The sequence below is a fragment of the Astyanax mexicanus genome, chromosome 17 (genome assembly GCF_023375975.1).
Source record: "Astyanax mexicanus isolate ESR-SI-001 chromosome 17, AstMex3_surface, whole genome shotgun sequence".
NCBI lineage: Eukaryota > Metazoa > Chordata > Actinopteri > Characiformes > Acestrorhamphidae > Astyanax > Astyanax mexicanus.
Window position 1 is genome coordinate 32,566,333 of NC_064424.1, and position 26,632 is coordinate 32,592,964.

At 38.2% G+C, this 26,632-nt stretch overlaps 1 protein-coding gene across 1 annotated transcript in view; it reads right to left on the bottom strand.

The window, feature by feature from the left end:
- LOC103037300 (E3 ubiquitin-protein ligase UHRF2) overlaps positions 1-26,632 on the bottom strand; it is a 69,345-nt gene that overhangs the window by 26,538 nt on the left and 16,175 nt on the right. The window contains exons 2-3 of the mRNA XM_022676328.2: positions 13,823-14,143; positions 6,963-7,270 (exon numbers count right to left, since the gene is read on the bottom strand). Of these exons, the coding sequence (XP_022532049.2) occupies positions 6,963-7,270; positions 13,823-14,143 (629 nt within the window). The remainder of the gene's footprint in view (positions 1-6,962; positions 7,271-13,822; positions 14,144-26,632) is intronic.

A 26,632-nucleotide genomic window follows, 5' to 3' on the forward strand; every position in this document is an offset into this window, starting at 1 on the left:
AAAGATAGTGAGAGATTCTCCTGATCTGGTAGTAGAAGGTAGTTAGTTAGAGGTGTTAAGAGAGTAAGTGCTCTTTAAAGAGCTCTGTCTTCAGGAGTTTCTTAAAGATAGTGAGAGATTCTCCTGATCTGGTAGTAGAAGGTAGTTAGTTAGAGGTGTTAGGAGAGTAAGTGCTTTTTGAAGAGCTCTGTCTTCAAGAGTTTCTTAAAGATAGCAAGAGCTTCTCCTGATCTGGTAGTTGAAGGTACTCGGTTAGAGGTGTTAGGAGAGTAAGTGCTCTTTGAAGAGCTCTGTCTTCAGGAGTTTATTAAAGATAGTGAGAGATTCTCCTGATCTGGTAGTAGAAGGTAGTTAGTTAGAGGTGTTAAGTGAGTAAGTGCTCTTTGAAGAGCTCTGTCTTCAGGAGTTTATTAAAGATAGTGAGAGATTCTCCTGATCTGCTAGTGGAAGGTAGTTTGTTCCACCATTGGGGAACTCTGTATGAGAACAGTCTGGATTGCTTGGTGTGAATGTTTGGTAAAGCGAGGCGATGTTCATTGCAGGAGCGCAGCGGCCGGGAGGTAGTGTAAGCCTTTAGGAGTGATCAGTGCAGGTAGGAAGGAGCTGTTCTGTCATCATTTTGTAGGCGATTGTAAGAGCTTTGCATTTGATGCGAGCATCAACTGGTAGCCAATGGAGCTCAATGAGCAGCGAGGTGACATGTGCCCGTTATGGCTGGTTGAAGACCAGACGTGCTTCGACCAGATGTAGCTTAGAAATTTTAGCAATGACAGCTATAAATACTTAGCAATGTAAGCTTATAAAATAGGTAATGTAGGTTTATTACATTATATTTAACCATTATATTTAACTATTTAGCCTTATATAGCAATTAGTTTATTACTATTAGGTTTTAGGTTTGTAATGTAGTAATGTAGGCTAATTAACAATAGTCATTTAGACCTTTACATATTAGCAATAAAAGCTAGCTTATTTACTTCAGCAATGATTTCTTATGAACAACAGAAGTATTTTTTTTCATTCATGTCATTAATTTCTCTCCCTCTTTGGTTCGATTCCCACTCTCTTTCTCTCTCTCTCTTTCACTCTCTATTTTCACTCTCTCTTTATCTCTGTCTCTATCACACACGAAAACACACACACACACACACACACACATTCTTTCCTAAGGAATAGAGCAGTGGTTTGTTTGTGTGTAAGAGTGGCAGTAAGAAAGATTGAGAAAGGAATAAGTGAGAGAAACAGAGAAAGAGAGGCAGCGAGAGGTTGATTCTGATCCAGAATTGTGCAGAAGTTATGTTACAGGTCTCCTTCTGCTAAAATCCACTTTTTCTTATTCTTTGTGAAATACTATAGGTCTCTCTGAGTTGTATATGATGCTACACATGAAACTCTTCCTTAACCTCCACTGTCTGCAGTAGCTAGTAAAAGAAAATATTCAGAAAAACGAGTCGATCAGGAAACGCACCGCATCTACGTCAACTCATGAGTTCATGGCCTCGCCCACCATTTCTTGGGACCGCCCACAGACAGAGCTGAAGCCGGGCTGCAGCAGAGCCAACATTGTCAGCTTACAGCTCTGTTTACACCAGCTAGTAGTTAATGTACTCTATTTTGTGTAGGTAACAATAGGTTTAAATTGGATCTCCGGTGGATTCCGCGTTTTATCGAGACCTTAAATACACACTAGGAAACACTACACTGCAGTGCTGTCAGCCAACCAGAGGCGATATGTTTGCATGTATAAATATATTTATGAGCAAGAGCCAAAATCCTGTCTTTCTTCAGAGACCAGTATTTCTAATTCAGTGATCTAAAGCAGGGCAAGACAGAAACACTGGAGCGTTTCTCCCAAAAATATAAAAAAAAAAAACTTTCATTAATTTTAAAATGAATTAGAATGACACATTTAACCAATCTGCACTCAGCTGTGTGTTAACCCATCTCAACAGCCTTCCTCTACTGCAAATGGAAGAGCTTCAATGTACTTTATTAATTACTAATGATCACTGCACTTTATAATATTCATTACTGTACTATTCATCACTGCATCCTATTCTATTAATTACTCTATTCATCACTGCACGCTATTCTATTAGTACTCTATTATTCATCACTGCACGCTATTCTATTAAGTACTCTATTATTCATCACTGCACGCTATTCTATTAAGTACTCTACTATTCATCACTGCACTCTATTCTATTCATTACTCTACTATTCATCACTGCACTCTATTCTATTCATTACTCTACTATTCATCACTGCACTCTATTCTATTCATTACTCTACTATTCATCACTGCACTCTATTCTATTCATTACTCTACTATTCATCACTGCACTCTATTCTATTCATTACTCTACTATTCATCACTGCACTATATTCTATTAATTACTGTACTGTTCATCACTGCAATCTATTCTATTCATTACTCTACTATTCATCACTGCACTCTATTCTATTCATTGCCCTATTATTCATCACTGCACTCTATTCTTGTCTATTAATTACTGTACTGTTCATCACAGCACTCTATTCTATTCATTACTCTACTATTCATCACAGCACTCTATTTTGCTCATTACTTTACTATTCATCACTGCACTCTATTCTATTCATTACTGTACTATTTTTCACTGCAATACATTCTATGTATCATTACTGAACTCTATTCTATTCCAGATTACTGCCCTCTATTCTATGCATATTCATGACTGCACTCTATTGTATTTATCACTATACTCTTTTCCAATATTGTCTATATAATTTTACTGTTCTTATGATCTACATACTATTCTACTCATCCATCCTACTATTACTCCAATTGTTTCCCACTTCACTCTACAGAATTGTACTCCACTGTGTCTATCTTATTCTTTTGTATTGTACTCTACTGTATTGTATTTGTATTTTTTATTCATATCTCTATTCTACTGTGGAATACTTATACTATATTCTTTTCTTCTTTTCTATTTTATCATCGTGTCCTCAAGCCGAGCTGTTGGACAGTGACAAAGAATTTCTCTCTCTCTCCCTGTTATGGAGCTCCAATGGAGATCATTTCTGAGTAAATTGTGTGTCTGTGTATTTGTATGTGTGTGTGTGTCCTGTTTGGGTGTGTAAATGTTTGCTGATCAGAAGGCGGAGCTCCCTGAGGATAAAGGCGCCCCACTGCAGTCTGGAGCAGCAGCGGTCGGTTCTCCGACATCGTAAGCCGCCAGTTTTTACAGCACCGTGAATATTTCTTAGAAATTCTCTCCACAATTTTCCAGCCCGAACAGGTGGTTTACATTTCTGACGAGCTGCTTTCCTCTCGCAGATTATACCACACACACACACACACACACACACACACATGCGCGCAAGGCGAGGAAAAACTCAGTCTCTAACACACTCTCTGTGCTCGGCCATGAAAACAACAAAAGAGCCGACCGCGCTTAACCCTCCCGAGACCGTCCATCCCGCTGAATACGTTATACAGTATATTACAGCTATCACAGCTACAGTAACGACTATTGAAATGATTATAGATGATTATAGACATTAATCTAGTCTCGATGCGGCGTGACAGTTGCGTAAATGCATCTGGAGGTCGCTGATGAAAGTTGGTGTCATTCGTGAATATCTTTTTTTTTCTGCGCGCTACAGCGTGAAAAAACACAACCGCTTGCCGCTGCTGAGGACTTGCTCGTATCCATGGCAACGGCTCGCTCTGAATGAATCTGCCGTGGAAAGGAAAAAGAGAGAACAAGAAAAGATGAGTCTGGATCCGTCCACTCCGTTCGCTTAGGGCAGAAACTCGAGACGGGCCGACTGCGGCTTTTAACAAACACGCACACTGCTGAAAAACACACACATACACAACACCTACAAACCACACACACACACAACTACACATGTTATTCAACCCTTAGCCCGTTTTTATCTAAACTCTCACCTCACTAAGGCCTCAAGAGGTCTGGGTGTACGAGCATTATAACACATTGAGAGAGAGAGAAAGAGAGAGAGAGAGCAAGAAAGACAAAGAAAAAGAAGGAAAGCAAAAGAATTATAAAACTGAGCCTCAGTGGGAATTGAACCCTGTCACCAGAGGTTTGTGGTAGGACACCTATTCAGCCTGCAGCAGTTTAGCCCCACCCACTCATCCAACAGCAGTTTAGATCTATACAATCTGTTCAATGCAGTTTTGCCCCACCCATTCCTTCTAAAGCATCTTAGCCCCACCCATTCAGCCTACAGCAGTTTAGCACTACCCATTCTGTCTACTGCAGATTAGCCTAACCAATCGGCCTACAACAGTTTAGCCCCACCCATTCAGCCTACTGCAGATTAGCCTAACCAATCGGCCTACAGCAGTTTAGCCCCACCCATTCAGTCTACTGCAGATTAGCCTGACCAATCGGTCTACAGCAGTTTAGCCACAGACATTCATCCTAAAGCAGTTCAGCCCCACCCAATTGGCCTACAGCAGTTTAGCCCCACCCATTCAGCCTGCAGCACTTTAAACTGTAACTAATGTTATAGAACTGGAATGCAAATATGATGTAATATAATAAAAATGAAATGTAATAACTAAAACTAGTTACTATAGTAAAATATAATTAAAATGAAACTGAAATATAACATATTCCATACATTACACACAAAATGTAATGTAACAAATTAATGTATTGACACTGTAATGAAATGTAACTAATGTAAAGCAACTAAGCAACTAATAATGTAATATGACTGTCACATAAAGTCTGGATGCTGTGTTTATAATAATAATAATTAGGGGTTTTATTGATTTTTTAAGTCTAGTCACAATCAATATCTCTCTTAAACTCGCTCTCTGTTCATTTCACTCTCTCTTTATGTAAATTTCAGCTCAGCAAACTGCCAAAGGATGACTGAAACAGGAAGAGTTCAGATGCTGAGGTCGTCTCCCACAATAACTCTTATTAACCTCATGTCTGTTTTGCCGGTTCCACCGAAACCACATTAGCATTCGGCTCAGTCCACCCTCTAACCCTCATCTGGCCTCCCAGAATGCACTGCAGCCTGGCAACGCAGAGCCAAAACTTGTCTGGTTCAAAACAAAATGCTTTACTTGAGGAGATTTTAATGGAAATGTGTCCAGAGCACTGTTGCCATCCCACAGTGCACTGCAAAAAATGACATAAGCAAGAAAACATGGAACATACCTAATATACCGTGATGCATACAATTTATGTGACCATCACAGGGTAGATAACCTCATAACTTCATTACATTCAAACTAAAATTTGCTTACAAAATGGTGTAATATTATGTAAAAATTTATATTTTCATGAGTATCTTATATTATCGTGAAATCTTTTAGCTATAGACCTGTGTAACATTACTATATTATCTTTTACTTACAAACCTGTATGCTACTATCATAAAATCTTTTATTCACAAATCTGAAAAAAAAAAAAAAACTTTTCCTTACAAACCTGTGTGACATTATCATAATGTCATCCCCTCAGAACTAGTGCTGGGTGTTATACTGCTTCATACAGTATACCGGAGGGGAAATTAGAATCCTTAATACCACTCACATACCACCATACCACTAGAGGCGCTGTGGAGCGCTGTGTTAAGCATCAACACCAAAGAAGAACACTGGCAGAGCTAGCTAACTAACGCTAGCCAGTTAGCATAACAAGCTAACATACTGAACTGAATGTACTTGTTAACTAAAGAAAGAAGGGAAATGTGGCTTTTAATGGTTTAGTGGATTTTAATACTGTAATGCCTCTAATGGCTTTAAAAATAACAGTAAATTGATATTAAACTTGTGTTTTACTTGTGCAATTGAGCTTTTGAAAAATATCTCTTTTGGATCATTCCACTGAGTATTTAAGGTCCATTTATAGTGTTAATGAAAATATTTTAAATATTAAAGTAAAGGAAGTTGTGTTAAAGTTGTTGAGGTATCTCCTTTTAAAAGTCTACAGTTTACTTTCTGCAGCTGTTTTTCTGCTAATGAAGTCTGATTTCTTCATATATTTTTTATTTTGTGGGACAAAATAAACCCAAACGTAATTAAAGATTTAATTTAAAGCCTTAGTGTTTTATACTATATGTTCTCCTAACAGTACAGTCACAGTAAGTCACAAACCTGTTAAAGCCCAGCCATGCAAAAAATAAAATAAAATAATGTACTGTAAAACTGCCAGAATCTTAAAAAAAAAACGTGATATACATTTTTGGTCATGTCACCTGGCACTACTTACAACCCTGCCTATTTATCACTTTCAAACCTGTGGAACATTATCGCGGGAACTGTTTAACATTTATATAAAAAATTGTGTAACATTACTGCCATGTCCTTTACTTACAAACATCTAACACTGTTTTATACAATAGTCTCAATAGTCTATAACACTGTATAAAAGTAACTTATAAAGCTGTGTAACATTATCATATGCACTCTTTTACTTCCAAACCAGTGTAACATATGCATATGTAATTGTTTACTTACAAGCCTGTGTAACATTACTTTAAAAACCTTTACTTTAAATGTAATCGCAACATGTGCACTTGGGTCCTTAGAAACTTGTGTAACATATTTTTATATTACAAATTCACATAACTGTAACCTTTGTAACATTATCATATGCTCTCCTAACTCCTAACCTTAGTGTAAAAATGTGTGTTTACCCATGCTGCATGTAATGCTTGCTAACTGATAAACTCACGTAAGATAAGACTTTCATTGGCTGCATTTCAACAGCTTTTCATTGGCTCTGTTTCTGCTCTCTGCACAACAACAATAAAGTTAAATCTAATCTAATCTAATGAAATAAAATGTCTCATGTGTCAGGATTAAGGATTGGTACCACTTCAATTGCAGTGACTTACCTGATGAATCCAAGAATGCACTGTTCATTAGTATATAGCACAGAATATAGCTTTATGTTCCATCATTTAGAACCTCAGACTGCACTTACTCTTCGTATTTGATGTGGTACGTGACGCCGTCTTTACTGTTCTCTGTGGAATCCTTCTGAGACGTGGATGGTTCCTCAATGTCCGAATTTAAGCCTGTGCCCGCCGTGCCGGTACTGTCCGAGGCCGGCGGGCAGGGCTCTGACTCCAGCTTGCCATTAGTCCTTTTGCTGGGTCTGCCCACCTTGCCAGCAGTGGGCGCTGTCTCAGTCTTGATGTTCTGTTTTTTAGTACCTGGGGTTACCCTCTCGATGGTGCCCTCAAACCAGGCGCCGATACTGATATCCCTGCAGTCCACCAGCTCGTTAATCTGAGGATAAAAGAGAGCATTAACAGTCACTCAGACAATGGTAAAGCAAAGAGACAACACCCAACACACACACACACACACACAGCCCAAATACTTAAGTTAATCATGTAAAACTTGCAACTTAGACTAATGTATAATAACTGAATGGCAATGAAGCCACTCCAGTTAGCATAATGCTAACTGCATGCCTAACCAAAGAGTGAAAAAAAGACAGACAATAGTGACAGATACAGCAAGCAAGACAGAAACAAGGAAAAGCCAATAGACAGAAAACAGATAAACATACAGAGGTACTGAATTAGACGAGACAATCAGACAGCTCGATAGATAGATAGGCACAGACAAAAATATATAGATAGACAGGCTAACAGACAGACAGACAGATACACAGAAATATTCAAACGGGGAGGCAGAATGATAGAAAGCAAGCAGGCAGACAGATATATAGACTGACACAGACAGGAAGGCTACTTATTTGCTATCTATTCACTGTTAACATACAGTATTTGCGCCAGTTAAATCTTTAGATTATGTTTATATATTTAGATTTTGTTTATATATTAGAATAGCCTGACAGACAGACAGACAGACAGTATACAGAGTGACAGACAGTGAGACTAAAACCAGAAAAAGCAGAAAGACAGAAATCAGAAAAACATACAGAGGCACTGAATTAGACTGACAGACAGACGAATAGATAGATAGTTACAGATAGAAAAATATATACAGCTCTGGAAAAAATGAGACCTCTTAAAATGATGAGTTTCTTTGATTTTACCAATTTAAAAACCTCTGGAATGTAATCAAGAGGAAGATGGATTATCACAAGCCATCAAACCAAACTGAACTGCTTGAATTTTGTTTGCACCAGGAGTGGCAAAAAGTTATCCAAAAGCAGTGTGTAAGACTGGTGGAGGGGAACATGCCAAGATGTATGAAAACTGTGATTAAAAACCATTTCTCATGTTCTCCAAATAAATGCTCTAAATGACAATATTTTTTTTTGGAATTTGGGAGAAATGTTGTCTGTAGTTTATAGAATGAAACAAGAATGTTCATTTTACTCAAACATTTACCTATAAATAGCAAAATCACAGAAACTGATTCAGAAACTGAAGTGGTCCCTTAATTGTTTTCCAGAGCTGTAGATATATAACAGACAGACAGATATAAAGAAAGAGTCAAACAGGGAGGCAGAAAGATAGAAAGCAAGCAGACAGACAGATAGATTGACACAGACAGGCAAGCAGAAAGACAGAGACATACAGACAAAGAAAAGAATTACGGACAGACAGAAACAGAAAGGCAGGCAGACAAAGAAGGACTGACAGACAGGGACAAACAGACAGAGACAGGCAGAGAGAAAGACAGACATAAAGACAGACAGATATAGAGATAGATGAAAAAGACACTGAATCTGACATTTTCAGTTCTGACTTGGCCCACTTCAGTATGTGGTACTGAAATCTGATATGTATCTGATTCACAGCAGTGTGACTCAGAAAGGAAAAAAGCAGAAAGGAAAAAAGGCTGCGAGAAGAAGGGCGTGTGCAGGAAAATGGACGTGAGCAGACAGGAAATGCACAACAGCGGGGAATGAGGGGTTCCCTAGCAGTATAATGAGGTTATGAACCTCATAAATATTTGGATGATGTCTTTGTTCCAATAATATTAGAAGGCTTGTGTCGCAACTGCAAATAAAATGGCCGAACGCGACCACAGGACATGGCCACAGCATTTTGGGGAAAATCAAAAGCTTAACAACGAAGAATAAAGAAACCAAGTACTTACAAATGTTTGGGAGCGTGATTGTGTGTGTTTACTAATTACAGTGGTGTGAAAAAATGTTTGCCCCTTCATAATTTCTTATTTTTCTATATATTTATATATTTATTACTCTTAAATGTTTCAGATGATCAAGCATTAAAATGTGAATTTAAATATTAGTCAAAGACAAAACAAGTAAACACAACATTTAAATAAGGGTTTTAATATTAAGGGAGAAAACAATCTAAACCTACATGGCCCTGTGTGAAAAAGTGTTTGCCCCCTAAACATAATAACTTTTTTTTTCACCATGCATACCGCCTTCCTAATAACTCAATTTTAGTTTCATCAGTCCACAGCACTTAATTCCAAAAAAGTGACTCTGTTTGTGGCGTGTGCTCAGAAAAGGCTTCTTCTGTATTACTCTACCATACAGCCTCTCCTTGTGTAAAGTGCGCTGAATAGTTAAACGATACACAGTGAAGCTGGTCTGTGGGTTGACTATGACTGTTCTCATCATCCTTCTCCTCTGCCTATCTCAGTTTTTTTCTTGGCCTACAACTTCAGGTAGTTTCTCACTATAGCTTTTTTGTAACCTTCCTCTAAACCATGATGTTGAACAATCTCTGTTTTCAAGTCATTTGAGAGTTCATCAAACAAATTTTGTATTCCAATAATTAGTGATAATGGTGTTCAAATCAATAAAATGACAAAGGTGGCCAAAGTTCATTTAATTTCTTAAATATCAGTGTGTTTATCTACTATATGATATATTTCACTGAAATTGCTGATCTGAACAACCATTGTTTTATAAAGGAAAATCATAAAAAAAATCAGGGTACCCAAACTTTTTCATACTGTATTTATGATTTATAAGCATAATAATGTATTTTAAAAGAGTAATAAAATGTTGTTTATTAGAAATAATCAGATATTTGAATTGGAATACATATACAGCTCTGAAAAAAAAAGAGACCACTCTTAAAAATCATAAATTTCTTTGATTTTACCGAATTGAAAACCTCTGGAATATAATCAAGAGGAAGATGGATGATCACAAGCAATCAAACCACCAAGCTGAACTGCTAGAATTTTTGCAAATGAAGTGATACATGCATATATATATATATATATATATATATATATATATATATATATATATATATATATATATATATATATATATATATATATATATATTCATAAAGTTTTAAGAGTTCAGAAATCAATATTATATATGGTGGAATAACCCTGGTTTTAATCACAGTTTTCATGCATCTTGGCATGTTCTCCCACACCAGTCTTACACACTACTTTTGCTCGGCTACATTGAAAATGAGGGTCACCCTCAATGTACTTCCGAGTTTAAAATAAAGGTTGGTTGATTGATTGATTGATTGATAACTTTATACCACTCCATTTGCAAAATTTTAAGAAGTTCAGCTTGGTGGTTTGAATGAATAATGAACAAATAATGAACAAATGAACAAATGATGCGGAAAAAAAACAATATATATATATATATATTTTTTTTTTTTTTGTGTGTATTATTTGAGGTCTAAAATCTCTGCATCTTTTTTGTTATTTCAGCCATTTCTCATTTTTTGCAAATAAATGCTCTAAATGACAATATTTTTATTTGGAATTTGGAGAATTTCTGTCTGTAGTTTATAGAACAAAACAACAATGTTCATTTTACTTGAACGTATATCTTTAAATAGCAAAATCAGAGAAACTGATTCAGAAACTGCAGATGGTTTCTTATTTCTTCCAGAGCTGTATATATCTTTTTAGTACTGTATATATACATATAAAGAATAAAAAAAAACAGCCACTTTATTCGACATGCTAGCTCATTCACGATAACGTTCTATCCTGGCTAAGAAAAAACTATGGATGATATTGTGGTGAAAAAAAAAAAAATTAATGTCCATATATATATACTCTGAAATCAGCTACAGGACTGTAGTGAATAACTGCGCAGTCGCTCAGGCTCTGCAGTAGCTGCAGGCTGCAGGACTGACTGAGCCGAGCTGCAGAACAGCAGCACAGATCCTGAACGCAGCAAAGGAACGAATAAAGAGGAGGAAAAGGCTCGGTACTGCGCTCAGAAACGTGACCTCAGGCTACAAACTCACAGCCCTCATCTGCCCTCATAGCCTGATCCGGACACTCAGAATATTTTGGCCCAGCGAGGGCGGCCATATCCGGTTAGCTGAAATGCCTGCGGCTGACCAGAACAATCCGGAGGAGAGTTCTGAGACCCGTTAGTTACTCACACACAACTTCCAACCTCCTGAATCTGGAGACACTTAAAGATTATGAGCTCAGTTTTGATAAACACAAGGAATGTCATGAATCAGGATCAATGTAGATAAAAGTAATGCTGGACAAAATAGCCAAAATTTATTATTATCACAAAGTACTTCTTAATTTTTGTTTTATACAATATATATATATATATATATATATATATATATATATATATATATCGATATATATCGATATATATATATCAATATAAATATGAACACTATAAAAGCCACCATCTGTTGTAGACATTATCCCACACTGGCACTGTGAGGCTACAGAAGTGATCGGCTGTTCCTGCTAGACCTTTTAAGAACTGACCACAGAGTCCTATAATAACATCAGTCAGTGACAGATGCTGTAAATAGTGTATATCTTTTAAAACTCGAGACCATTATCATGGTTATTTCAGGAGATTCCAGGCTACTCAAATATAATCTTAAAGACAAACTACACTCTAAGATAATTAGGGCCCTATCGTACACCCTGAGCAATGCTCATTGCTATTTTACACCCCGCCAACCGTCTTTTTGGCTGAATTGAACCAAGGCAGGCATCTACAGTCAGTGCACAGCAGTGCACAAACCCATAGCGCGAGCCAGTTGGCAGCTATGCAAACTTTTACATCAACAATAAACAGAACACAAAATAAAATTACATTGCTGTTCCTGTAAATGCTCCAAAGTCAGAGCACACCTGGCTCTTAGGGTATGCGCTGATTTGTACATGCCTTTTGCACGTTTCGAGATACGCAAGGTGCACTTTTCCTGTGGTTGCGATAGCAAAGACACACTGACACACCTTAAATCAGGCTGAGCGGTGCGTGGTTGACAGATTAAAATCAGATGCAAAAATGAACAGAATTAAGAGTTCTAACCATATTTTGATCAAATCCAAATAAAATAAAACAGTCCCAGAAAAAAATAAAAAATAAATGGGATATTCTTAAGTTCTGCAATGCCTGGATGTGGCCAATGCTCCCATTACATCTCAGTATATTTCTTAGGTTTTAAATATATATATATATATATAAACATATATATATTTTTTAAAAATAGCCACAAAAAACAACATTTAAGGATGTTAAATTAAATATATATTAGAGTATTAATGCAGTTTAATTGGACCTTAATACTGCTCATTGGGTGCCCATAATCATGTATTAGGCGGTATGTCGACTTTGTTTAAAAGTTGAAGAAGAATGTATTTCTTAGAATATTAAAATATGTTTTATGAGTTATTGAATTAAATATTTAATTATTTGTGTTCTTCTTCGTCTTATTGTCATTTCTCTTTAAACATAACATTCAAATTACTTTTTATACTATTGTAGTATTATTTATATCACTAACATAAAATTCTTTAAATTAAATAATATGGTGTTTACCACAATTACCACAATATATTATCCAAACATATTGGTTGCTATACATAAGCTAACCACAATGCCCACTGAACTAAAAAACTATTTTTGCCAAAATACCAGCGAGCTCTGTCCAGTGTAGGAGTTAGTAGGCCTTCGTTGTTTCTGGCTACAGTCTGATGGGTGGTGCTGTATATTGACAGCAATGTTAGCTTAGCTTGTAGCATGGAGTGGCTGGATGGCTCCTATGCTCTTCCAAATGTGGTTGGTTTATATTCAAGTACTTTCTGGACACATGCTTAATTAATTACCATATTTTTTGCACTATAAGGTGCACCATATTGTAAGGCCCACTATCAATAAATGTTTATTTTCTGGTCTATTTTCATACATTAGGTGCACCAGATTATAAGACACACTATGCAACACTAGTAAGGAACATGGTTTCCTTTTAAGCAGGTCTTGCTGCTGGGGGGCGAAACCTGTAAAGCTAAGTAAACTAATCTATAATAAAAAAAAAAAACAGACAAGTCAGACAAGTCAAACAAGCGCTGAATGTAAATTTATACAGATTTCTCTCCTGAAAACTGTTTAATTGCATGAGTAAAGCGCCTCCATTTATTTACAGTAAGCTTAGATTTCCAGATTTTCACTAAAGCTGGAGCATTAGCATTAGTGCCTAACCACTAGCATTTAGCGCAGGCTACAGGCCGATAATTCTCACCTCTAAATGGTAAAAAGGCTAATGCTATTACTGCTCTAGCCAGGGTTAGCAGCAGGCAACAGGCCACTATTACTCACCTCTGAACTAGCGCTTAGCGCAGTTAGCTGCCAGAGACCTAAACTGAAACTCCTGTATAACTCTGTACTTCAGTGGAGTGGCTTTACTGCTCCTTACAATTTTTACAACTGTTGAAATTTATACCTAAGGTGCACCAATTTTGAATTTTTTTTTTTAATTCAAGGATTTTATAGTGCTAAAAATGGCGTATTTGTTGATACTTATAAAAAATATCACTACAATAATACTTGCCTTAAAAAAAAGTTTTATAAGGAGCTTCATAAAGAATACTAAAAAATATCACAATATAAATTTCAGTTCATATCCTCACCTTGAACACTCCAATCCCGGGGTCAGCGAGGAGTCCTGGTGACGATGATGTGGATGGCCGGGTGTCCAGTGGTGGACTGGATGACTTTGAGCCATTTCCATTGTTACTGGTGACTGTCTCCGGGGGGGCTGTGGTTGTTTCTACTTTGTCGGGGCTGGGAGGTGGCGAGGCGGTGGTGGGAGGGGGTGTCTCACAGACCACGGCCTCACCGTTGTTGTTGGAGGCGGGGCTGTCCGGTGGGTCGGCCTGAGAGCGGACGAGAAGCTGGACGATGTCGTTGAGACCGACGTTGTAATCAAACAGCGTCTGGCCATCTTCCATCTGTAAAAAAATATAAAATATATATTATTTATATATATACAGTTGTGGTCAAAAGTTTACATACACTTGTAAAAAAACATAATGTTATGGCTGTCTTGAGTTTTCAATAAGTTCTACAACTCTTATTTTTCTGTGATAGAGTGATCGGAACACATACATGCTTGTCACAAAAAACAGTCATAAAATTTGGTTCTTTCATAAATTTATTATGGGTCTGCTGAAAATGTCACCAAATCTGCTGGGTCAAAAATATACATACAGCAACATTAGTATTTGGTTACATGTCCCTTGGCCATTTTCACGGCAACTAGGCGCTTTTGGTAGCCATCCACAAGCTCCTGGCAAGCTTCAGGTCGAATGTTTGACCACTCTTCTTGACAGAATTGGTGCAGTTCAGCTAAATGTGATGGTTTTCTTGCATGAACGCGTTTCTTTAGCACTGTCCACATGTTCTCAATGGGGTTTAAGTCAGGACTTTGGGAAGGCCATTCTAAAACCTTAATTCTAGCCTGGTTTAGCCATTCCTTTACCACTTTTGATGTGTGTTTTGGGTCATTGTCTTGTTGGAACACCCAACTGCGCCCAAGACCCAACCTTCGGGCTGATGTTTTTAAGTTTTCCTGCAGAATTTGGAGGTAATCCTCCTTCTTCATTATCCCATTTACTTTCTGCAAAGAACCAGTTCCACTGGCAGCAAAACATCCCCAGAGCATAATACTACCACCACCATGCTTGACAGTAGGCATGGTGTTCCTGGGATTAAAGGCCTCACCTTTTCTCCTCCAAACATATTGCTGGGTGTTGTGGCCAAACAGCTCAATTTTTGTTTCGTCTGACCAGAGAACTTTCCTCCAGAAGGTTTTATCTTTGTCCATGTGATCAGCAGCAAACTTCAGCCGAGTCTTAAGGTGCCTTTTCTGGAGCAAGGGCTTCTTTCTTGCACGGCAGCCTCTCAGTTCAATGGCGATGTAAAACACGCTTGACTGTGGAGACTGACACCTGTGTTCCATCAGCTTCCAAATCCTTGCAGACCTGCTTCTTGGTGATTCTTGGTTGACTCTTGACCATCCTGACCAATCTCCTCTCGGCAGCATGTGATAGCTTGCGTTTTCTTCCTGATCGTGGCAGTGACACAACTGTTCCATGCACTTTATACTTGCGTATAATTGTCTGCACAGTTGCTCTTGGGACCTGTAGCTGCTTTGAAATGGCTCCAAGTGACTTCCCTGACTTGTTCAAGTCAATAATTCGCTTTTTCAGATCCACACTGAGTTCCTTTGACTTTCCCATTGTAGCTTTTGTAGCTGAGTCTAATCACTGGGTCAAATGAGCCCTATTTAAATGGGCTCATGAGAAGTCAACAGCTGTAGTCAATCAGAATCACTTACAAGAAGTGAAGAGGCCATGACATGAAGCTAATTTGATTGACACAACTCGCTACATCACCAAAATTGACAAATTTTGTTGCTGTATGTATATTTTTGACCCAGCAGATTTGGTGACATTTTCAGCAGACCCATAATAAATTTATGAAAGAACCAAATTTTATGACTGTTTTTTGTGACAAACATGTATGTGTTCCGATCACTCTATCACAGAAAAATAAGAGTTGTAGAACTTATTGAAAACTCAAGACAGCCATAACATTATGTTTTTTTACAAGTGTATGTAAACTTTTGACCACAACTGTATATATTACTTATATAATAAATATATAAGTAAAGGAACAAATTTTTGAACAAGATTTGAATGAAGAATCAACATAAAACTGTCACATAAAGAAATCTAAACATGTCATTAGTAGTGTTGTCGACTTCAGAAGATTACTTTTAGATACTTTAGATTACTTTCTATTTAGTCTGCAAAATGGATTAAAACTAACTAACTAACTAACTCTCCTCTGTCTCTCACTCTCACCGTTATTTATCTATTATAAAATGCTTACAAAAAAGAAAAAAGAATGTCTCAAAAAGAAAAAGTGTGATTAACCACAATTAATCATATCATATGTTGTGATTAATGCAGTGAATTAAATAATTTTTATTACGATTGACACCACTAAACATTAAGCATCATTACTGCTACATACAGAATAATGGAAATTTTTCTAAATGTCTATTAGATGTCATAATTCTGGCCATCAATTGTGTGGTGTATGATGTGTTATACTTTGTTGTGTTACACTGTGTTATGTTACATAATGTTATGGTACAGTGTTTAATATGTCATGCAGTGTTTAATGCCTGGATGTGGCATTTTTTCAGTTTGAATATTTAAAAAATATATTTTCATATTTTTTAAAATCTGCCAAAACAAACATTTACTGATGTTAAATTAAATATATATTAGAGTATTTTGTTGTGTAACAATGTATTATGCTGTGTTTCGTTAGCATAGTATGTTGTGATACTCTGTACTGTTGTTTATGCTTTTGTACTGTTGTTTTATGCTGTGTGTTCTGTTATGTTACAAGATTGTGCTTCACTGTATTATGTTCTGTTAGGCTGTGTTATGTTCTGTTGGGCTGTGTTACAGTATGTTCTGTTGGGCTGTGTTAAGTTCTGTTAGGCTGTGTTGCTTTACTATTTTGGTTTGTTATGTTGTGTTCACTGTGTTGTGTTGAGATACAGTGTGTTATGGTGTGTTATGTTACAGCATGGTATGTTATGGTGCTTAATAAGTTATGCTGTTTTGTGTTACACTGTATTATGTTGTGTTACATTGGCATACTGTGTGTTAGTCTGTGTTGTAATACTCTGTACTAGGGTGCTTAATGCTGTGTGTTACACTGTGTTATGTTACACAATGTTATGCTACAATGTTTTATATGTTATGCCGAGTTGTGTTACAATGTATTATGTTGTGCTGTGTTGGAATACTGTTACTGTGTTTTATTACACTAGAGTGTGTTGTATTACACTGTGTTGTGATAAAATGTGTTGTGTTGTAATATCAAATATTGTGCTGTGTTACACTGAGTTATGTAACACTGTATTATGTTGTGTTACGTTATGTCACAGCTCAAGCTCTTCCCGTTTATGTGAACACAATTCTCCTTGAACGTCACATTTTCCACCGTGTACGTGAGAGTGTGTATGAATGTGTGTGTGTGTGTGTGTGTGTGTGTGTGTGTGTGTGTGTGTGTGTGTGTGTGTGTGTGAGTGTGTGTGCGTGTGTGTGTGTGCGTGCATGCCATTAGGGCTGAGAATGTGAACATGGCGGCGGACGGAGATGGAGCGAAGGAGGAGAAGTAGGAAAAGCCGCCATTTTCCATCTGTCCCGGAGAGGAGAACACCACAACCAACAACGCTTCCTATCACATCTGTGTGTGTGTGTGTGTGGGTGGGTGGGTGTGTATGTGTGGGTGTGTAAAACACCTTCATCAGGTTGTTGACAAGTGGAAAAATTAAATTAGCATGAAAAAAAGAACAAATGAAACCTGACAAGACGGAAAAGACAGAGACGGAAAAAAGAGAGAGGAAAGAATGAGAGTGAGAAAGAGATAGTTACACAGCTCTACAAAAAATAAGGTTATTAATAATAAGTTATTAATAAAGTGGACTGGACAATTGAAGTGCATAGTAGGAGCAGGTGTTTCTAATAAAGTGGCCAGTGAGTGGAAAAACAATATAGTGGCAGGTGTATCTAATAAAGTGGCCAGTGGGTGGAAGCACAAGGCAGTCTGAGATGTTTCTAATAAAGTGGCCAGTGAGTGGAAGCATAAGATAGTAGTAGGTGTTTCTAATAAAGTGACCAGTGAGTGGAAACACAATATAGTGGCAGGTGTTTCAAATAAAGTGGCCAGTGAGTGGAAACACAAGGCAGTCTGAGATGTTTCTAATAAAGTGGCCAGTAAGCAGAAGCATAAGGTAGTAGCAGGTGTTTGTAATAAACTGGCCAATAATTGGAAGCACAAGGTAATAGTTGGGTGTTTCTAATAAAGTGGCCAGTTACTGGAAGCTGAAAGTAGTAAAAGGTGTTTCTAATAAAGTGGCCAGTGAGAGGAAGCACACGGTAATAGGTAGATGTTTCTAATAAATTGGCCAGTAAGTGGAAGCATAAGATAGTAGCAGGTGTTTGTTATAAACTGGCCAATAATTGGAAGCACAAGGTAATAGTTGGGTGTTTCTAATAAAGTGGCCAGTTACTGGAAGCTGAAAGTAGTAAAAGGTGTTTCTAATAAAGTGGCCAGTGAGAGGAAGCACAAGGAAGTAAAAGGTATTTCTAATAAAGTGGCCAGTGAGAGGAAGCACAAGGAAGTAAAAGGTATTTCTAATAAAGTGGCCAGTGAATGGAAGCACAGGGTAGTAGCAGGTGTTTCTAATAAAGTGGCCAGTAAGTGGAAGCACAGGAAAGTTGCAGGTGTTTCTAATAAAGTGGCCAGTGAGTGGACACACAAGGCAGTACATAGATGTTTCTAATAAAGTGGCCAGTAAATAGAAAGAAGGACAGTGTATTAGCAGGTGTTTCTAATAAAGTGGACAATAAATGGAAGCCCAATGTAGTAGTTGGGTATTTCTAATAAAGTGGCCAGTAAGAGGAAGCAAAAGGTAGTAGCAGGTGTTCCTAAAAAAGTGGCCAGTGAGTGAAAACACAAGGCAGTCTGAGATGTTTCTAATAAAGTGGCCAGTAAGTGGAAGCAAAAGGTAGTAGATGTTTCTAATAAAGTGGCCAATAAATGGAAGTAAAGGGTGGTAGCTGGTATTTCCAATAAAGTGGCCAGTGAGTGGAACTGCCACTCAGTCTGTCTTTTTGCCAGTAAGTGAATGTGTGTGAAGAATTTTAAAAATTGGTGGGCTTCCAATTTAAATGATACAGTATGATATGATGAATGGTGATTAATATAAGAACAGACTATCAGTGTATTAAGGGTCAGTTCTGGTTTCTGTGTTCAGATCTGGAGGAAGAGCATTAAGTTTGATAGTAGACTTAAAGACAAATGCTTTTAAAAATTTAGAGCTGAACGCTTCAGTGGGAAAATATTTGGAGAGTCAAAACCAACCACATGTGGAACGGCAAGGATGTGTGTGTGTGTGTGTGTGTGTGTTTAAAGGGTACAATTACCTCCCAAGACAACGCTCAGTATGCCCAAGACAGTGAGTACTGGTCCATCCATCTCTCTAACAGCTTCATAAACACAGAGATACACACTTTAAAGAGCCCATGTCCTACATTCTTCTTCCTCAACTTTATTTACATTTCCCCAAGCTCCACTTACAGCATGTGTGTGAGCATCAGGCTGATGGAGATATGCAAATGAGTACTGTTCTGATTGGCTGCCATGATTGATTTTGCCACATTCAAAAAGCAGTCCAGGTTGAAACACTCTTTAAACTTCATTATTACTTGGTTGCCATATATGGACTGTATGGAATGAATCATTAAGAACTAGGGGTGGAATGGTACAGAACATTCACGGGTCAGTTCACCCCCAATAATCTGTACATTTTCTGTTTGTTTTCAGTACGGTTAGTGGAAAAAATAAAGAGGCTGGGCATTCTGTATAGTCTCACCTTTATTAACTTTATAATAGCAATGAAACTTCATCATAATCATGTTTTGTTTTTTGGGATGGAATGTTGTAACGGGGCTCAAGCACTTTTATGAAATGCTTGAAACCAGGTTTCTCTCCTACTGTCATCACGAGAGGCTCCATCTTTTGGATCTTGTTGGAACAAACTAGTGCTGGATGGTATAGCGGTTCATTCGGTATACAGCGGGGTGAACTTGAACCAGTGTGTGTTTCTCTCATACCGCCATACTGCTAGAGGGCGCTGCGAAGCACTGTGCAGAACAGAAACTTCAAAGAAAAGAGTCAAATTCTGGTGTAGCTCCATCCTGCAGAGAAATCAAAACACCTCCTGCTGCTGTTTCTACTGCAGGAGTGTTTTTATCCCAGTAAAATACAGCAGTAACTACAGCCCTTTTAAATATATTAATACTGTAGCTTGAAGGATGATTTGAATGTATTTGTTAACTGGAAAATAATGGGAATTGTAGCTGATTTAAATACTGTGATGCTGCTAATGCCTTCAGGAAAAACATATAGCAAATTGATATTATACTTACTTGTGCAATAGAACTTTTGAAAAATATCTCTTTGCACACTTAAACATTGAGTATTTTAGGTTTGTTTATAGTGTTTATTCAACTATTTATTAAAATATATAATCTTGGAAAGGGAGCCGTGTTACATATGTTGCCGTATCTACTTTTAAGGTCTACTGTTTACATTCTTTAGCTATTTTTCTAATAATAAAGTCTGATTGCTTCATGTATCGTGTAATTTTGTGGGACAAAGTAAACCCAATACTAATCAAAGCCTTAGTGTTTTATATTATATGTACTTCTAACAGTACAGTAACTCACAAACTATATTAAAGTCATGCAAAAAAATATTATAAAAATAAATAAATAAAAATATCGTGATGTAACGTGAAACCGTCAGATAATATAAAATACCGTGATGTGCATTTTTGGCCATACCGCCCAGTGCTAGAACAAACAAACAATGAGCATGATTGTGGGCATGAGAGAGAGAGAGAGAGAGAATGAGAAAGAGGGCACATGTGAGAGAGACAGAGGGGGCGTGCATGCGCAAGTGAGAGAGGGCACGTGTGCGAGAGAGTGAGAGAAAGACAGAGAGAGAGAAAGAGAGAGAGTCTCCTTTACGACCGAACCGTGACCCCTCCGTACCGTGTCAGTTTGTAAAGAATACACATACTGTTACACCCCTATCAAGAACCTTATCTTGTTATTGTTGCTTAAGGCTAAATTGGTGGGGATACGTCGCTTTATGGTAGATCTAAACTGTTGTAGGTTGAATGGGTGGGGCTTAACTCCTGCAGGCCACATGCCTACAGCTAAGCTACCTTTGGCAAAATAAGGCTGAATTTAGGCTGAAATTAACTGCTGTAGAATGAATGGGTGAATCTTAACTGCTGTAGGCTGAATGGGAGGGGTTTAACTACTAAAGGTCATATTGGTACAAATAAGCTACTGTTTCCAAATGGGTGGGGCTCAACCAATGCACTTGTTTGTCGAATGGGTGGGTTCAAACTGCTTTAGACTAAATGTTTGGGACTAAACTGCATTAGATCATATGGGTGGGGCTAAATGGAGGGAGATAAACGAAGGTAGAACAGAACGATTAAACAAGTAGCTAACTTCATTTGTTTCACCCAAATGTCCATAACCACATGACTGTTTAGCTACATTATCCTTGTAGCCAAACCATGAAAGTACATAAAAGTAGCAAACACCAGACATTTCTTGGTTGATGGACTACACTAAGGATGTACATACAAGGAAAACCATGTAAATTTAATTCCTCGCTGGAACTATCGCTTTAATCTGCTAAATCTGGCCCTGGAGTCGGCCTGAGCGCGGTGGATTATCATGGCGGTTGCTGCAGCAGCTGAACGCCGTGGCGTTTTGGTTTGTAATTAAAAGGCTGGGGCCGAGGCGTCCTCTCTCCCCGCCGCTCGACCGTGCTGGAAGTCGTCCCGCCGGCTGGGGGGGTCTGCCGGCAGACATTTTGAGAGAGAGCGTTAAAATGGCAGGTCGCTTACGCAAACACGGCGGCTCCTTTAAGAGACGCTCACTGGCTCACACTGCTGGATCAGCCTGTGTGTGTGTGAGTGTGTGTGTGTGTGTGTAAAATGCATGTCTGAGTGTTGTTCTCTTGGCTAGGCGGTGTTTGTGAGTTTTTCATGACTGTGTGTTTGAGTGTGTACGACTGTGTGTTAGCTCTGTCCAGTGGATCAGAACTGTCTGTAGATCCAGGCATTTCAGAATGGGGGTACTGGCCATGTTAAAGGGAAACTCCACTTCTTTTCCAAAATTCTCGTTATAGTTCATATAGTTAAAATTTAGCTCTGAACAAAAACAGTGTGAGTGGGTTTGGTGTTTAACACAGCACTGTTATATCTGTTTAGTAAGTAAACAATAGTGTACAGTACTGTTGCCCATAATTGTATTTAAACACTTTTGTACAGTACTGTTACACAGGGTTGCAAGTGAACAATTCTGTACAATACTGTTACACATGTTTGTAATAGAAAACTTTTGTACAGTGCCTTTATACACGTTTGTAACTCAACACTTGCTTCTGTACTGTAACACACATTTTATGACAAAATATTGTGTTATGACAAAACGTATTGTATGGTTATACGTTTGTAAGAAAAACCTGTTGTACGGTACTGTTACATAGGTTTGTTAGTAAACTCTGTTATACAGAACAGTTTCATATATAACCACTTTTGTACAGTACTGTTACACAAGTTTGTACGTAAACCAGTACATAAACCAGTTATACAGTACTGTTACACACTTTTAAAAGTAAGCACTCCTGTCCAACCCTGTTACACTAATTTGTAATAAACACTTTTTTTGGAAGTAGGTTATTAAGTAAAAAGGTGTATAAATAAAATATAAATAATAGAAAACTATTGTTTTTAAAAGATCGCATACTAGCTCATCAACATTACTGGGCTCTTCTCATTACGTAAGAACAATAGGCTATATTGAAGTCATCAAAAAATCAGGTCAAATCAATCTATTGTCTGATAAGTCGATTTTACGTAATTACTATGACAATGTGCCAATTTGCAAATAAACAAATCTTTACGGTAACGTTATGCAGGTAGTAGTAATAGTGTAGTGTAGTGTTATTTCACATGGAGTGAGTACAGCTATAACAGTTCCCACAGTATCGATCATTTGATGTGGTACAGTGATGTCTCTGTTCAATAAAACATTTCTGACGTAGGAAAAATTGTGTCTGAAATGGCTGGAAAGTGGCTGAAAATGGGCTCTACGATCACTGCGCAGATTGCGATGTAGGATTTGACATCACCATAATTACCTAACCTTTCATCCCAGTTTACGAGATTATCAACACACTGTATTTTCAAAGACTCGAAAAACCTATCGCATCACTTCTTAACCGTCGATTGGGTAAACTGTGCGTGTGAGTGTGTTTCTACGGTTGTTGCTGTTAAGGTTCAGTGACAGAGTTAACGCTAACGCTTCCCGCTCGCCACTGCAGAGGGAGTGTGGAATTCTGGGAAATGTGAGGAGACGCCCCGCTCCGCTCCAAAACACACAGAGCGCACCCCTCCCCCACCAACAGCGAGAGAAAGAAAGAGAGAGCGAGAGAGAGAGAGTGAAAGAGGAAACAGGAAAGAAAGAGGCAAAAAGAGAGAAAGGAGAAAGGGAAAGAGAGAAAGAGCGATAGACTGAGAGACAAAAGAAGACAGAAAGAGAGAGATAAAGAGGGAAAAAAAGAGAGAGACAGCAAGTGAGAGAGAGAGAGACAGAATGAGAGAAAAAGAGAAGGACAGAAAGAGAAAGAATGTGAGGGAGAGAGAGAGAGAGAGAGAGAGTGAGAGAGAGAGAGAGAGAAATAGGTCACATTATGATCGCCAGTGAAAGAAACAGCGCTGCTCTGTTGTAACGGCGGCTGTTTTTCCAAAAACTAGCTTGGCTTATCTTGAGCGCGTTCTTCGCTGGACGGCCAGTCAATTATACAACCGGTCTAAAATGACCAGAACCGGTCAGTCCAGTCCCATTTACTGGACCGCTCCTACCCAACCACCCACCCCCCCTCACACACACACAATTTAAACTCAGTAATGTTTAGTAATATAACTGCAGCATTTGTGAGTATGTGAGCGAGTGCAGAGTGTGAGCGTTTTGGACCGGGCGCTCCGTCATAAACTGGTTCCGTGGAGAGGATTTCATTTCCACGCTGCACTCTCCTTCACAGCCTCGTCAGGAGAACCGCCATTTTAAAAGAGCACCAGGCGCGGTACGTGAGCTCTGCTCCCTTCCCCCACAAAAGACAAACACACACACACAGACCAAAATAACACACCCACACATTTACGACAACCAACTACCGACAAGATTCCCGATTGAGGCTGAAACTAACAGTTAAGTTTTTAGCATAGAATCAGCAATTTCACAACATACAGGGAACTAACTAACATTCATGCTAACAGCACTATTATATATAATTTACATTACATATTTATTTTGGTTTCAGTCATAATCACATTTACTCAACCTCTCTTTATCCCTTAAAATTAAACAGATTGTGCCTTTAAAAATGTAAATGAGCACCATTCTAAATGGCTGCCCGGTACGGTGCCTGTTTGGAAAAGCATCCCTAACTAAAAAACAAATGATAATATACAAATAAACAAATAAAAAACAAGGAGATGGTCATGCCAGGTAATCTTACGTGAGTGTGGGGAATCCCAAAACGATAATGTAAAAGTAAACAATAGTGAACACAAAATGCTAATGTTAGGTAAGTCTAGTGAGCGAGGAGACAGTAAAGTTAAGTGATTGTGGATAACACAGGGATGGTAAAGTTAGGTGAGTGTAGTGAACACAGAGATGACAACGTTAGGTGGGTGTAGTGAACGAGGAGACAGTAAGGTTAAGTGAGTGTAGTGAACACAATAATGGTAATGTTAGGTGAGTGTAGTGAACACAGACGGTAAGGTTAGGTGAGTGTAGGGAACACAGAAACAATAAGGATAGGTGAGTTTGATGAACACAAAGAGTGAGTGCAAAAACGATAATGTTAGATGAATTTAGTAAGCACAGAAACAATAATGTTAGGTGAGTGTAGTGAACACAGAGACGGTAATGTTAGGTGAGTATAGTGAGTGCAGAAATGATAATGTTAGGTGTGTAGCGAACACAGACGGTAAAGCTAGGTGAGTGTAGTGAAAAACAGTATTGTTAGGTGAGTGTAGTGAACAAAGAGACGGTAACGTTAAGTGAGTGTAGCAAACAGTGATGGTAAAGTTAGATGAGTGTGTTGAACGAGGAGAGGGTGAAGTAAGATGAGTGTAGTGAACGAGGAGACAGTAACGTCAAGTGAATGTAGCGAACACAAAGATGTTCTCTAAGATAAAGTTAGGTGAGTGTAGTGAAAACAAACACAGTAATCATGGGTGAGTGTAGTAAACACAAAGACTGTAAGGTGAGTGTAGTGAACACAGAAACAGTAATGTTAGGTGAGTGTAGAGAACACAGAGACGGTAATGATAGGTGAGTGTCATGAGCGCAGAGACAGTAATGTTAGGTATGTGTAGTGAACACAGAGACTGTAATGTTAAGTGAGTGTAGCGAACACAGTGATGGTTATGTTAGATAAGTGTAGTGAACACAGAGACAATGATGTTGGGTGAATGTAGTGAATGCAAGAACATTAATGTTAGGTAAGTCAAGTGAACACACTGATCGTAATATTATGGAACACAGCGAGTGCAGAAACTATAATGTAAGGTGAGTGTAGCAAACATAGAGACGGTAATGTTAGGTGTATTGTTAGGTGAGTGTAGTGAACACGGAGCTGGTATTGTTAGGTGAGTGTAGTGAACACAGAGACAGTAAACTTAGGTGAGTGTAGTGAACACAGAGACAAGAATGTTAGGTGAGTGTAGTGAACACAGAGACAGTAATGTTAGGTAAGTGTAGTGAACACAGAGACGGTAATGCTAGGTGTTTGTAGGTAAGTGTAGTAAACACAGAGGCGGTATTGTTAGGTGAGTGTATTGAACACAGATATGGTAATGTTAGGTGTGTGTAGTCAACACAGAGACGGTAATGTTAGGTGTGTGTAGGTAAATGTAATGAACACAGAGATGGTAATGTTAGGTGACTGTAGTGAACACAGAGACGATAATCTTAGGTGTGTTTAGTGAACACAGAGACGATAATGTTAGGTGTGTGTAGTGAACACAGAGAGGGTAATATTAGGTAAGTGTAGTGAACACAGAGAAGAAAATGTTAGGTAAGTGTAGTGAAAACAGAGACAGTAATGTTAGGTTAGTGTAGTGAACACAAACAGGCTAATGTTGGATCAGTGTAGTGAACACAGAGACGGCAATGCTAGGTGTGTAGGTAAGTGTAGTGAACACAGAGGTGGTAATGTTAGGTAAGTGTAGGGAAAACAGAGACGATAATGTTAGGTGAGTGTAGTGAACACAGAGACGGTAATGCTAGGTGTTTGTAGGTAAGTGTAGTGAACACAGAGGTGGTAATGTTAGGTAAGTGTAGTGAACACAGAGACGGTAATGTTAGGTGAGTGAAGTGAACACAGAGACGATAATGTTAGGTCAGTGTAGTGAACACAGAGACGGTAATGTTAGGTGAGTGTAGTGAACACAGAGACAATAATGTTAGGTAAGTGTAGTGAACACAGAGACGGTAGTGTTAGGTAAGTGTAGTAAACACAGAGACAATAATGTTAGGTGAACGTAGTGAACACAGACAGTAATGTTAGGTGAACGTAGTGAACACAGAGACAGTAATGTTAGGTGAGTGTAGTGAACACAGAGACAGTAATGTTAGGTGAGTGTAGTAAACACAGAGACGATAATGTTAGGTGTGTGTAGGTGAGTGTAGTGAACAGTGAATGCGGACAGTGATGCGTTACAGAGACGCACATTATCCGCTGCACAGAGC